This window comes from Colossoma macropomum, unplaced genomic scaffold, assembly GCF_904425465.1.
Source record: "Colossoma macropomum unplaced genomic scaffold, Colossoma_macropomum, whole genome shotgun sequence".
In the NCBI taxonomy this organism is placed as follows: Eukaryota; Metazoa; Chordata; class Actinopteri; order Characiformes; family Serrasalmidae; genus Colossoma; species Colossoma macropomum.
This window is the reverse complement of record NW_023494796.1, coordinates 5,027,852-5,042,986: the sequence shown is the minus strand read 5'-3', so window position 1 is coordinate 5,042,986 and position 15,135 is coordinate 5,027,852. Positions and strand designations below refer to the sequence as shown.

Here is a 15,135-nt window from a genome sequence, read left to right as displayed (position 1 = left end):
CAAAACAGGCAAACTGTGACGGTGTGCAGGAGAAAGGAGAGTCTCTCCACCTCATTTCATGAGCTAAGACTTTCTCTCACAGTGTGAATCTCCATAACTCAAGTCTGGGCTGGTTTTGGAGATGCAGCTTCACACCAGATGAAACCCAAAATGGGCCGAGTGAAAAGTGCAACACGATCTCCTTCATTCCTCACAGATCGAGCACACAGGGCTGCTGTCTCTTTTGGAAATGTGAAAAAAGAGAAGCTGAAACTCTGAGTGCTTCCATACAGGCTGTAACTTGGATGTCTTCAGACCAGTTAGAGCTCCGTTTGAGCTGCTTTTGGAGATTCTGATCCTTTTTGCACTTAGTTCTATTTTGTGGAACTCAGCTGTTCCGCCATCTTGGTTATTGCCATTCCAAAAGCAGATATGACTGTGATTGGTCAGTAAGATTTTTGTCATTGATGAAAGTTCACAAAAACGAAAAGAGGGCAAATAAAAGAATGTCACATCTGAAAAACCACGACTTAATGTACTGTCGTCCGAATAAATGACATTCAGTGTGTAATGGCCTTTATTATTATAAGGTCGATAAACCATAGGCTGGTGGCCGTTGTCCGCCCCTGGATGGGAGTCAGAGATATGGTGGAAGCTGAGGTCTCTGTTTAAGGAGACGCTGAGATAGGATTCCGAGGTAGTGTAGATGTTGAGGTCACTGTTTCAGGAGGCAGTAAGATGGGAGTCCAAGGAAGTGTAGGTGTTGTATATTGGCCTGACATCATTATTTTTATATTCATTGAACTGTATTTGCTGTAAGGAACAGATTATAATGTAACAAACAGATTATTATGTAACTAATGTACAATGAAAGCCACATAAGTTTCTGTGTGCATTTGAGTTTTCTTTCTTGGCACAAACACTGGAATTTGGAACCAAGGGCTCCAACCCCCACTCCCCCCTTAGACAGAAACGCCTACAACAGGACTGCTTTGCAGTGTTGGGAGAATTTAACAATGTCTTCCTCACCAGTTTTCAAAATGTATATTTACTGGTGCAATTGCAGTTTGGGTAAACTACCTAATCTGTGGAGTACTGTTGTTATAACACTGTAACAGTAACTATATATATATATATATATATATATATATATATATATATATGTACACACACACCCTAATCAGGCTTTATGACCACCTCGTTTCTACGCTCATTGTCAATTTATCAACTCCACTTACTATATAGATGCACTTTGTAGTTCTACAATTACAGACTGTAGTCCATCTGTTTCTCTGATACTTTGTTAGCCCCCTTTTACCCTGTTCTTCAGTGGTCAGGACCCCCATGGACGTTCACAGAGCAGGTACTATTTGGGTGGTGGAACATTCTCAGCACTGCAGTAACACTGATGTGGTGGTGGTGGGTTAGTGTGTGTTGTGCTGGTCCTGGACCTGAGTGTGGCCAGGATGGCTGGTTCTAATGTCAGTTCGGTGTACCAGAGGACCTCCGCAGTGACCAGGTGTGCAACTGTGAGTTGGGGGTCATGGTTGTAGCCAGAGTGTCTGTCTTCTCTCTATATCTGATGAGATCTCTAGTTTGTTTTTAGCATTGAGTTACCTATTTTCTGGTTTTTCCTCTCTGGAGGAGCTGATAAAATGGACAATGAGTGTAGAAACAAGGAGGTGGTCATAATGTTATGCCTGATCGGTGTAATTTTATGCACAGTATCTCACAAAAGTGAGTACACCCCTCACATTTCTGCAAATACTTTATTATATTTTTTCATGGGACAACACTATAGAAATGAAACTTGTATATAACTTAAAGTAGTCAGTGTACAGCTTGTATAACAGTATAGATTTACTGTCTACTGAAAATAACACAGCCATTAATGTCTAAATAGCTGGCAACACAAGTGAGTACACCTCACAGGGAACAAATGTCCAAATTGTGCCCAATTGTGTCGCTGTCCCTCCCTGGTGTCATGTGACTCATTAGAGTTACAAGGTTCCAGATGTGAATGGGGAGCAGGGCTGTGAAATTTGGTGTTTTGGGTACAATTCGCTCATACTGGCCACTGGATATTCAACATGGCACCTCATGGCAAAGAACTCTCTGAGGATGTGCGAAGTAGAATTGTTGCTCTCCACAAAGATGGCCTAGGCTATAAGAAGACTGCTAACACCCTAAAACTGAGCTATAGCATGGTGGCCAAGGTCATTCAGCGGCTTTCCAGGACAGGTTCCACTCAGAACAGGCCTCGCCAGGGTTGACCAAAGAAGCTGAGTCCACGTGTTCAGCGTCATATCCAGAGGTTGGCTTCAAAAAATAGATGCATGAGTGCTGCCAGCATTGCTGCAGAGGTTGAAGAAGAGGGAGGTCAGCCTGTCAGTGCTCAGACCATACGCCGCACAATGCATCAACTCGGTCTGCATGGCCATCGTCCCAGAAGGAAGCCTCTTCTGAAGCTGATGCACAAGAAAGCCGCAAACAGTTTGCTGAAGACAAGCAGTCCAAGAACATGGATTACTGGAACCATGTCCTGTGGTCTGACGAGACCAAGATAAACTTGTTTGGCTCAGATGGTGTCCAGCATGTGTGCCGATGCACTGGTGACGAGTACCAAGACAACTGTCTCTTGCCTACGGTCAAGCATGGTGGTGGTAGCATCATGGTCTGGAGCTGCATGAGTGCTGCCAGCACTGGGGAGCTGCAGTTCATTGAGGGAATGAATTCCAACATGTACTGTGACATTGTGAAGCAGAGCATGATCCCCTCCCTCGGAAACTGCGCCGCATGGCAGTTTTCCAACTCAATAACAGCCCCAAACACACCTCCAAGATGACAACTGCCTTGCTGAAGGTAAAGGTGATGGACTGGCCAAATATGTCTCCAGACCTAAACCTAATTGAGCACCTGTGAGGCATCCTCAAGCAGAAGGAGGAGGAGCGCAAGGTGTCTAACATCCACCAGCTCCGCGATGTCATCATGGAGGAGTGGAAGAGGATTCCAGTAGCTTTTAAGGTTAAGGCAGTGTTTGATAATAATGGTGGTCACAAAAATATTGACACTTTGAGCACAATTTGGACATGTTCACTGTGTGTGTACTCACTTGCATTGCCAGCTATTTAGACATTAATGGCTGTGTGTTGGGTTGTTTTCAGTGGACGGTAAATCTATACTGCTGTACAAGCTGTACACTGACTACTTTAAGTTATATCGAAGTTTCATTTCTATAGTGCTGTCCCATGAAAAGATATAATAAGATATTTGGACGAATGTGGGGGATATACTCTTTTTTGTGAGATATATATATATGTATATATATAAATTGTATGTATATATGTATGTATGTATATATGTGTGTAAACTTAGACCGATCAGGCATAACATTATGACCACCTCCTTGTTTTGTCACTTTTGTGAGATATTGTATATACATTTTATATATATATATAATAATGAGATGTTGATGCTTAACATTTCTTCTGGTAACTGTTTGACAGCCTGTCACACTGCAGTTTGATGCACCAGCAAAAACAGGGATATGTGGCTGTGTTGGGGCTTCATCTTCATTAAATATAATAATTAGAAAATGCAGTTTAGTAAAGGTTGTGATTGTAGTTTGTTGTTATCTTCATTTCACCACCAAACTGCAATTGCACCAGTAAATATACGTTTTGAAAACTGGAGAGGAAGACATTGTTAAATTCTCCCAACACTGCAAAGCAGTCCTGCTGTAGACATTCCCTTCCAAGGGGGGGGTGGGGGTTGGAGCCCTTGTCTGCAGCCAGACACTTCGCCAAAATTCCAGTGTTTGCGCAACGAAAGGAAGCTGCAGAGAGGAAAAACCAGAAAAAAAGGCAACTCAATGCTAAAAACAGACTACAGATCTCATCAGATATAGAGAGAAGACAGACACTCTGGCTACATCCATGAACGGTTGATAATTTTCCTGATAAACGTGATATTCAGTAAGTAAAACCATGTTTTTTTCCACCTTGCAAGTCAGCTGTGCTGCCAAACCATGTTGTGTGATTAAACAATTTTAAGCTTGCTAAAGTTAAATATTAGAGAATAAATAAGATAATTTTGCAAAAAGCTCATTTAAGCATAAATAACAAAAAAGTGTTACACGTGTTGGTTTTATCCCCCTTAAACTTTTTTTCATTCTTTTTTTTTTTTTTACTGAGCTGCAGCTGGTTAAAACAGGATTGAGACGTCAGGTCATTGCAGCCAAACTGCAATTCCGTTCCAGATGTATTTTTCATTTGTTCTGTATGTAAGATGTAATGAGACTGTAGGAGTATTTTAGTGAGTTTTAAAGAGAAATGACAGTTTATGTATGTTTTAGTTTATTTAATTTTAAAAGCAACACAGAAAATTTTCAGTTTTATAAGCTGAAAAAGAGAGAAACAATGTTAAATTGATTACATGGCAACAGCACATGTACAATATGTAAATACTTATTTTTTTATCATTCAGAAGACTTTGTACCATGTATAACATTTTTCATGTTTTGCAGATTTTGTTGCAACAATGTCTTCTGTGTTGTCCTTTGGATTTCTGTTGCTATGCCTGTCATTGAAACTGTTCCCATGTGAATCCAAACCAGGTAAGAAAATCCTGGAAAGAAAAACGTATAGCAAAATTTATAAACTCCCATTTTTATTGTAAAAGTTTAAAACGTTTATTCTAAAAACATTAACATGATAACTTTGAATGTAAACAGATTTTCGTTTAACTGAGAAGTAAAATTTCGGCTACATCTTGTTTCCCTGCAAATTGATAAGCAATACATACTCAGATGTATTGATTTAAAATGCTAGTGAACTCATGTATGACAATGTGTCCCTCAACATTTCCTCAATACGGCAGGTGAGCTGCATGATTTGCCAACTGACACCAGCGAGAAACATGACTGGTGTAAATATGTGGCCCGGAGCTGCAAAGAACTCAAAGACAAGCATAAAGTTTCTGAAGGTAAAGCTGAAATTGCGAGTCTGAAATTTTCCAACGAAATCGAATAGGTTTTGACCAGGCAGTACTGTTTGTTTATAAACAGATGGCTTGTACTTCCTAACAACGGAGAGCGGGGTGGTCTACCAGACCTACTGTGATATGAGCACTGCTGGAGGTGGCTGGACGTTGGTGGCCAGTGTGCACGAGAACAACATGTATGGGAAATGCACTGTAGGTGACCGCTGGTCTAGTCAGCAGGGCAATGACATCAACGTACCTAATGGAGATGGAAACTGGGCCAACACAGCCACATTTGGAACTGCAGAAGCTGCTACTAGTGATGACTACAAGGTACAGTAAGGCGCAGTACAAGGGATAGACTGATACAGGAATTCTGGGCCGATGCAGTTTGCCAATGTTTTTCAAGTGCATATCTGTCAATGTCAAAGTTGATACATATACATTATGTATGTATGTATGCATGTTATGTATGTTAAGGTTAGAGTTTAGGAGTAGATGTAGGATTTCAGGGCTAGATTTAAAAGAATATTTCATACTCAAAGGTCAGTTGAGTTAAATAGATATTTAGTTGAATGTTTATTAGACTGAGAATCTAAAAAGCATCAACAGTGGACCATCAAAATAATGTGTTCCCTCCACTTCTTACAGAATCCTGGGTATTATGACATTTTGGCACAGGATGTGTCTGTGTGGCATATTCCTAATAATGTTCAGCTAAAACAATGGACCAGTTCTTCTATCTTAGCCTACCACACTGAGAACCACTTTCTCCGCCTCCATGGAGGAAATCTTTTCAACTTATTCAAGGTAAAACCATCAGCTAATCTTTCGGAAAAGCTATATACTTGCCACATAAATATGGTTGAATGTGTTAATAGTTCCCCAAGATTATTTAACAAAGAGAAAAAGTGCAGTGAAGTGTAGTACAGTATGAATAAAAACACCAAAGTTTGAAAGATCTGATGCAATTCAATGTAGCGGGCAAAGTAGATCCAATGGACAAAAGAATAATCATATTTTTCCTGATTTTCAGCAAGCCATACATTGGTAAACATTTCTCTCTACATCTTTTGTTTTGGTCATAGAATACAGTAAAACCTAAGATGAAATCCCTGAAAAGTTTATGCATCAAATAGTTGAAAAGTCATGACTCAAAATTTGCACCTTTCCCCAAAGCACTCATTTTAAGGCTACACCCACTTTTAACTTATGAAGATACAAGCCCAACATTTTGCACAGTATTTGTTGGACAAATTGACACTTTTGGTGATTTCACATGGCTTGATGCTCTTCACAGTGGTTTGCCCGCATAAACATCCTCATTCATTTTCCTTTTAGAAATTCCCAGTGACCTATGGAATAGGAACTTGTCATGTTGATAACGGACCTACTGCCCCAGTGGTATATGATACCGGAAATGAAGCTTCTACCAAGAACTTTTATGGTCCCAGTGCAAGAGGTAGGTCAACATTCTTTGAGTACTAGGAACCTCACTACTGAATTTTTAAGATGGATAAGATGGAAAATATCACTATGTTGCTTTACTTCACAGTTTATACCTTAAATAAAATTATGAAAATTTCATGCATGTAGCCTCAAAAGTTCAAAAGTAACATTATCAAAATTTGTACCAAACAACTCAGTTCAAAAACCCAGAATGACATTGGCCTGAATCCTATGCCCAAACTCAGCACTGTTATTGGTTAAAGGCAGTAAATAGTTTATTTGAACCTCTTCAGGACAGTTTGAGACTGGCTACATCGCTTTCAGAGTGTTTAACAATGAGAAGGCAGCCATGGCGATCTGCTCTGGAGTCAGACCAACTGGCTGTGATACAGAACATGTGAGTTAACAAACAGGCTCAAGTTTGACTATTTCATAAGTGCATGTAAAGATGCAGGATTAACTATAAACATAATCTTCTGCAGTACTGTATCGGTGGAGGAGGTCATTTCCCAGAAGGTGCACCCAGACAGTGTGGAGATTTCCCTGCTTTTGACTGGGATGGATACGGGACAAATAGAGACTGGAGTGCGTCCCGAGAGATCACTGAAGCTGCTGTGCTTCTTTTCTATCGCTGAGACCCAAATCACACATTCAGCTTTCTCTTCTGCTTTTCTCTTTACTTATTCGAAAAATATTAGAATGTTGTTTTTAATGCAGGAGAGATGGAGGGGCATCATCTTGCCCTCCAAACAATCGCTTCAGTCACTCTGGATTTGACATCGTCCTCATTTGTTGCATTACGAGAGATTGAAGAGGCTCTGGAGCTTTAAGATTGAGATACAATGATCTCAAAGATGTTTTTTTGCTGTTCAGACTATCAAAAATAGATCAGGATACAAGACTGGCATGTCCAGATGTGCTATAGAGATTAATAATGTGTGTTCTCCTTACTTAAAATGGTTAAAACACAAGAGTAAAAATCCAGCCCACTTTGAGACTTTAAACATAAAGTTACACTTACTATTCAGCGGACTCAGTCAACAGTTTTAGTCAATACTGTATCTGGATAACCAACTTTGTTGATTTATTGGACTCAACATTACAACATTATTTTTTGTTCTGTTTTTAACAGGAAATGTAACCACTTGCATGTGGCCTCATCCTCTCTTATCTATATATCTAAGCTTATCTATATCAAACTGTGATGTATTCATGTTTTATAAAAGGTATTTTGCTAAATGATCCCATTTTACCAGACTTCCATTCGTGCTTTTATGATTCATCTTGTATTTACTTTAAAGAGAATGGTGTATACTGATTTTCATCATGCATAAGCCAATATATCAGCAATGTTAAAAAGAAAAATTGAGTCTCTGTGTCTTTTATGTGTATTTTTAGGTCACTTCACATTTGGACAACTAGGTTTATGTCTTTATAATTACATTAGGAGGTGCAGACCAAATTAAATTTTCCCTGCTTAAAACATTCAAACTGGCATTTATGCTCTAAGGTTCATGGTTACGTTTCAAATTTCACAGTTTTTTTTAATCTTAGGTTTTGAGTTTTGAATTTTAGTTTCACATAATGCATACTGTAATATATACAATAAAAATTAAAGAAGCACTCATGTAGAGGTCCTGTTGACCTTAATGTAAGCCCTCCCTATATTGGTTAAAAAACACATTTAGTTTGTTCCTCCCTAATAAATCTACATTCCAGGCCCTGATTTGACCCAAAATGTCTAATGGCGGTACATAGTACAAGATCATGCCTGGACTCGAGAGTCTAGGAACAAGAAAGCTTGATATCAGTCACTAGCAAAATGTAGGCATTGCTTCATAATTCACTTACAGAAACCAACTACACAACCCAGCATGCAACATGGTAACATAAAACAACTAAACGTAACATTAGTCAACTAACAAGACGTTACTGTTTTGTTCTTGCTCAAAATCAAAATACATCTTTAGAAATACAGTTAACAAATTATGAAACACAATCCTGTGCAAAAAATGCCAGCTTTCAACTGTCTTAAACCAAATCATTATTCAGTAAATATGCAACGGTTAAACAAACACATGCAGTAAGTTGGTGTAGGGGAAGCTTTTCTCTTTGATTTCTTTAAATGTTGAAGTCTTGTGGGTAAACTTGCAGAAATACTTTTACATATTATTGTTCCGCTCATCACTAATGGCTGAAAAACATTGCCAAGCTAGTTTGTGTTTAATGTAAGACCAAACATCCTCTATAGGGTTTAAATCTGGACCCTGATCAGCCAAAATCTCAGCCTGAACTTGTTCTCAACCCACTTCTTGGTGGTCTTTGCAGTGTGAGCAGGAGCATTTCTTTAGACTACCTTCTGGTAATTGGTCTTATTTTCTGAGGTCTTCAGTTCTGCTGACAGTTTTAGTAGATTTTTCTTCTCTGTCTTTGAGAACTTTAAATATTACTGGAGCAGCTCTCCTTCATCTTCAAAATGTTGCCAAGTTAAGAAATGCTATTTCCCTAAAGGACGCAGTAAAGCTAGTTCACGCCTTTATAACCTTGCAGGCTAAGTTACTGCAATGCCCTGCTGTCTTGCTGTTCCAGCAAAAGCCTTAACAAGCTTCAGTTAGTCCAGAATGTGACAAGCAGAGTCCTTACAAGAACTAGAAACCAGAATATGAGCCCAGTTTTATCAACACTACTTTGGTTAGCAGTTAAATTAGAATAAGTATTGACTAAGATGCCCTTAAATGAGTTTAAATACACATGAGGCTTTTTCACCTGCATTTTTCCACTTGTGCTTTGGCAGGTGGACAGACTTTGGGCTGTTTTTCATGATTTTGCAAAAAATGTAAAGTTAATATAATTCACTGCTTTGCAATGCAGATGAAACCTGAATAGGCTTAACTGCTAATACATCTGAAAGTTATGCACATAATTAAATTGTTTAAAACCGTTTTGATACCAACCTGAGAAGCATGTCAACATCCTTAGAGAGCTAGGATGTTAATATTTGCTCAAAATGTTTGTTTTGATCTAGTCTTCTCAATACTGAGCTCTTAGGCAGAAATTGGTTCCACCTTTGTGCTCTTGAGTGTGTGTAGATTCTGTTCTTATCTCTGAACAAATTCCAAATAAGAAAACATTGGTGAAGCATTTAATCACAATAAAAACACTTTAAAACATTGACTCTTTCACTCACCTATGAAGGTGACAATCCAATTTGCTTCTCGTTTGGTAAGTCATACACATTTTGATCAAAATATTATCAAAATACATAGACAGGAAAAAATGCTTTAGCTTAACTAATGGAGCTCCAAAACAGGTCGAAAACACGTGTTACGGCTACTGTAAAAAAAGGGGTTAAAACTGTCATAAACTTGTCCATTATCATACACACTTAAATCTACCATAGAGAAGAACTGTGTCCATATGAGACCCTGAGAGTCAAATAATTAGATGTGTACACACACACACACACACACACACATTTATACACACACACAGTGCTCAGCATAAATGAGTACACTCCTTTGAAAAGTAACATTTTAATCAATATCTCACTGAACACAAAAACAATTTCCAAAATTTTGAAACATTTGTTTGACCTATAACCACTTAGATTACAAAATCCTCAGTTTTACTCAAATTAATTGATGCAAAAAATGAATACACCCCACAACAAAAACTACTACATCTAGTATTTTGTATGACCTCCATGATTTTTAAGGACAGCATCAAGTCTTCTTGGCATGGAATGAACAAGCTGGCGACATATTGAAACATCAGTCTTTTTCCATTCCTCAAGAATGACCTCTTTTAGGCCACTTTTACTTGGCCACTGAATCACTCTCACCCTGTTCTTCTTCAGAAATGCAGCAGTGGCCTTAGATGTGTGTTGTGGATCATTGTCATGCTGGAAAAGTGCATGACAACCAAGTCATGCAACATGACAACGGAGTGATGGTAGCATCTTCTCTTTCAATATAGAGCAGTACATCTGTGAATTCATGATACCATCAATGAAATGCAGCTCCCCGACACCTGCAGCACTCATGCAGCCCCACATAAGGACACTGCCCCCACCATGTTTCACTGTAGGCACTATGCATCTTTCTTTGTACTCCTCACCTTTGCGACGCCATACAGTTCGGAAGCCATCAGTTCCAAAAACACTTACCTTGGTCTCATCACTCAAGAGTGTAGAGTCCCAGTAGTCTTCATCTTTTTCAGCATGGGCCCTGGCAAAATCTAGGTGGGCTTCCTTCGTGGACGACACCCGTGCATGCCATTCCTGTGCAGTGTACGCCGTATTGTGTCATGGGAAACAAGCACCCCAGATTGCCTTTCTACTCCTTTAGCTAACTGCAGTGAACTTGCATGGCAATTTTCATCAAGGCTTCTCATCAGAAGACGCTCCTGTTTAGGTGATAACTTCCGTGGACGGCCTGGACGTCTTTGAGATGTGTTGCAGTTCCATCTTTGTTAAGTTTTTGTATCACTTTTGCTACAGTATTCTGGCTGATAAGTAAAGATTTGCTGATCTTCTTGTAGCCTTCACCTTTCTTGTGTAAAGAAATGATTTTCTTTCACAGGTCTTGTGACATTTCTCTTCCATGTGGTGCCACTGATGACAGCATGAAATGGGACGGGGTTTTCTTTGTTAAGTAACGCCCTTTTATAGTCAACTGTCTGCTGGACACCTGTTTAATGAATAATTAGACTCACCTGTGGTTGAATTCTTAGTAATTAGAATTTTGTAGTCTGAACTTTAGCTGTCCTTTTGTGACTTTCTTTGGGGTGTACTCATTTTTGCAACATGGTCATGAATGAATTTGTTAGGAAAATTACTTTTTGTGTGTGCAAATTAACACATCTTGTTTGCAATCAATGACCCACATTTGTGGGAGTATTTTGTAGTATAGTATCCACAGAAAATGTTGATTCTGAAAGGAAACTAAAGGTTTTCTGACAAATCTGTTGGGGTGTACTCCTTTATGCTGAGCACTGTTTATACACACCTACAAAAGACAAAAGTATTGGGACACACCTCTTAATTACTGAATTCAGGTATTTCATTCAGTCTCATTGCCACAGGTGTATAAAATCTAGCACCTAGCCACAGCGACTCAGCCACGAAGTGTCAGACCACGTAAAGTTACAGAGCGGGTCGCCGAGTGCTGCGGATTATAGAACATAAAAGTCACCAACACTCTGCTGATCAATAACTGTTCCAACCTCCTCTGGCATCAAAATCAGCACAGAAACTGTGCCAGAAGCTTCATGGCATGAGTTTCCATGACCGAGCAGCTGCATGCAGTCCTTACATCACCAAGCACAATGCCAAGCGTCAGATGGAGTGGTGTAAAGCGCCGCCACTGGACCCTGGAGCAGTGGAAACATATTCTGTGAGTGACCAATCACACTTCTCTATCCGTTAGTCTGACGGACGAGTCTGGGTGCACTGTGCCAGCTGTAAAGTTTGGTGGAGGAGGGATGATGAGGGCTGTTTTTCAGGGGTTGGTCTAGAACCCTTAGTTCCAGTGAAGGGAAATGTTAATGCTTCAGCACCAAGACATTTTCGACAATTGTATGATTACAACTTTCTGGAAAAGTTTGGGGAAGAACCTTTTCTGTTCCAGCATGACTGAGACCCAGTGCACAAAGCAGCTCCATAAAGTCATGACTGGGTGAGTTTGGTATGGAAGAACTTGACCAGCCCTCACAGAGCCCTGACCTCAACCCAATCAACACCTTTGGGATGAACTAGAACTCAACATCAGTGTCTGACCCCACAAATGCTCTTGAATGGACAGAAATTCCCACAGACACTCCAAAATCTTGTAGGAACTTCTCAGAAGAGTGGAAGCTTTTACAGCTGCAAAGGGGGACCAACTCCATATGAATGCCTATGGATTTGGAATGGAATTCATTAAACCTTTTGTAGGTGTAATAAATATTGTTGTGTTAGCGGCAGTTTGAAAAGATGCAGTGGAGCTTCACAGTGGAGTCTGTGTTCGCTTTCGCCCTCCTAGAGCTGGGAGTATCGTGTGATTGGGGGAGTCCTGACTAGTGGGTGGAATTGGAGATGACTACATTGAGGAGAAAATTGGGGGAAAATAAAAAAAACAAACAACAAACAAAAATACCTAAACCATTACCTAAACCATTTTTGGAGATCATATGATATCCACTCTAAATAGCACCCTTTTGCATTGTCTATGCTTTATACATTATACATGACCATTTCCAAAAATGTTGCTGTGTAGAATGTCAATAAAAATAAAATACAAAGATATGTAAATCATATTTATGAAGTAAAATATTACAAAGACAACATATCAAATGTTGAAACTGAGAAATTTTATTGTTTTTTGAAAAATATTTGTCCATTTTGAATTTGATGCCAACACCACATTCCAAAGAAGTTGGGACGGGGGCATGTTTACCACTGTGTTTCATCAGCTCTTCTTTTAACAGCACTCTGTAAGTATTTGGAAACTGAGGAAACACTGCTGTAGTTTTAGAAGTGAAATGTTTTCCCAATATTGTTTGATATAAGATTTTAGCTGCTCATCAGTTCAGGGTCTCTTTTGTCATATTTTCATGTTATAAAGTGCCACATGTTTTCAGTGGTGACAGGTCTGGACTGCAGGCAGGTCAGTTTAGCACCCAGACTCATTTAATATGCTGCTGTAATACATGCAGAATGTGGTTTGTCAGTGTCTTCCTGAAATAATCAAGGCCTTCCCTGAAAAAGACATCATCTGGATGGCAGCATATGTTGCCATAATATGTATATATCATACAGCATTAATGGTGCCTTCACAGATGTGCACTGATAACAAGCTAAGTCTTTAGCCCGGAGGACACAGTGTCCATGATCAAATGTTCAAATGTTGATTCGTCGGACCACAGAACACTTTTCCACTTCACCTCCATTTTATGTCCATTTTAAATGAGCTCAGGCCCAGAGAAGGTGGCAGCATTTCTGGATCCTGTTTATATATGGTTTCTTCTTTGCGTGTTAGAGCTTTAACTTGCATTTGTGGATGCAGCAACAAACTGTTTTCACAGATAGTGATTTTCAGAAGTGTTTCTTAGCCCATGCAGTGATTTCCTCTACAGAATCATGTCTGTTTTTAGTGCAGTGCCGCCTGAGGGCCCAAAGATCACGGCCAGCAAATAATGTTTTTTAGCCTTGTCCCTTACATACAGAGATTTCTCCAGATTCTCTGAGTCTTTTAATGATATTCTGTACCGTAGATGATGAAATGCAAAAGTTCTTCTGCTATTTTACGTTGATAATCATTATTCTTGAATCGTTGCACTATTTGGTCGTGCAGTCTTTCACAGAGTGGTGAATCCCTCATCTTTACATCTGAAAGACTCAGCCTCTTTGGGATGCTTTCTTGTACCCATTTATGGGCCATGTCCCAACTTTTTTGGAACATGTTGCTGGAATCTAATTCAAAATGGGCATATATTTTTCACATACCAATAAAAGGTTTCAGTTTCAAAATTTGATATTTTGTCTTTGTAGTATTTTCCTTTAAAAATATGTTTTTCATAATTTGCATATCATCGCATTCTATTTTTATTTACATTATTTCTCTGTACAGTCTCCCAACGTTTTTGGAAATGGGGTTGTGGTTTTTACCATCTGTCTATTGCATATGATATTGCATGTTTTATGAATCATAGTTGCAGCTGTGCTGATCTACTGCATCTATAGCCACTTACACAAGAACAGAATTCTCCCACATGAGCAGAAAGGTTTTTGCAGAGCACCTAGAGAATGCAAAGACCAGCCACTAATGACTACGTTGGTTGTAGCCAGGTGTGAAGAATCACCTGAGGAGTCTAGGTATGGTGTGGACAGACTACAAGAAAGGCATTTGATAGCTTGCCTCACAGTTGGATACTTGCAGTGATGGAGATCTACTAAGTATGTTTAAAGACCATTCAGTTTGGGGAAATGTTGATGAGACAGTGGAAGACCAAAATGTGGCTGTACCACACTGGATGCCACATCCAGATAGGATCGTCATCAGGAGAGAGATCTTCCAAAGTGACTCCTTGTCTCCCATGCTGTTCTGCTTAGCACTGATACCGCTAAGGTCAGCTGTGCCAGGCCTGTACCACTGTTTAAGTACTCAGTGATGACATCAAAAAGAGTTTTGGCCAGTCTAAAGGGCCTTCTTGGTGGGCACAAGCAATTAAAGACACAACCAGTGTAACGTGCCGAACAGATTCAGACGCTTGCAGAGATAAAATACAAGGGAGGCTTTACTGGGATCTTCACAGTCCAAGGTCATGGTCATAAAACATGCATGGGTCAATTCCAAAAAACAGATGAGAGACAAAATCACTAACATAACACAAGGCAAACTGTCCGAAAAGGGAAAGGCAAAAACGTGGTCAAAAAACACAGGCAGAGGGTCAAAGTCCAAAATCCAAAATCAGGCAAACAATCCGGGCTAGGCAAAGTCAAAGAACAAAGGCAAAGGTCATACACAATATACATACACAGAAGTAAACGCTCAGTAGATCACAGGAATGGATGCAATACCTCACAACTTCCCTATTCTAAAGCCTGGGCTTATATACTAAACTAGTTTTGTCATATGATCAATAATACGGGTGACATTGGTTAGTATTCGGGAGGGCAAGAGTGCGGATAGGCGCGCTTGGTCATGTGATGAGTCAGGTGACCTCCCGGAGAGTTCTGGGAATTTGAGT

General features: G+C 39.6%; 1 protein-coding gene across 1 annotated transcript; it reads left to right on the top strand.

Moving 5' to 3' along the window:
• Positions 1-3,753: 3,753 nt before the first annotated feature.
• On the top strand, positions 3,754-7,532 carry LOC118817018 (intelectin-like). Its single transcript, XM_036583661.1, has 8 exons — positions 3,754-3,953; positions 4,505-4,594; positions 4,858-4,962; positions 5,045-5,292; positions 5,611-5,769; positions 6,301-6,421; positions 6,702-6,805; positions 6,891-7,532. Exons 2-8 carry the CDS (start codon positions 4,519-4,521, stop codon positions 7,041-7,043), a joined length of 966 nt encoding a protein of 321 aa, XP_036439554.1. The 5' UTR covers positions 3,754-3,953; positions 4,505-4,518; the 3' UTR covers positions 7,044-7,532.
• The last annotated feature ends 7,603 nt before the right edge of the window (positions 7,533-15,135 follow it).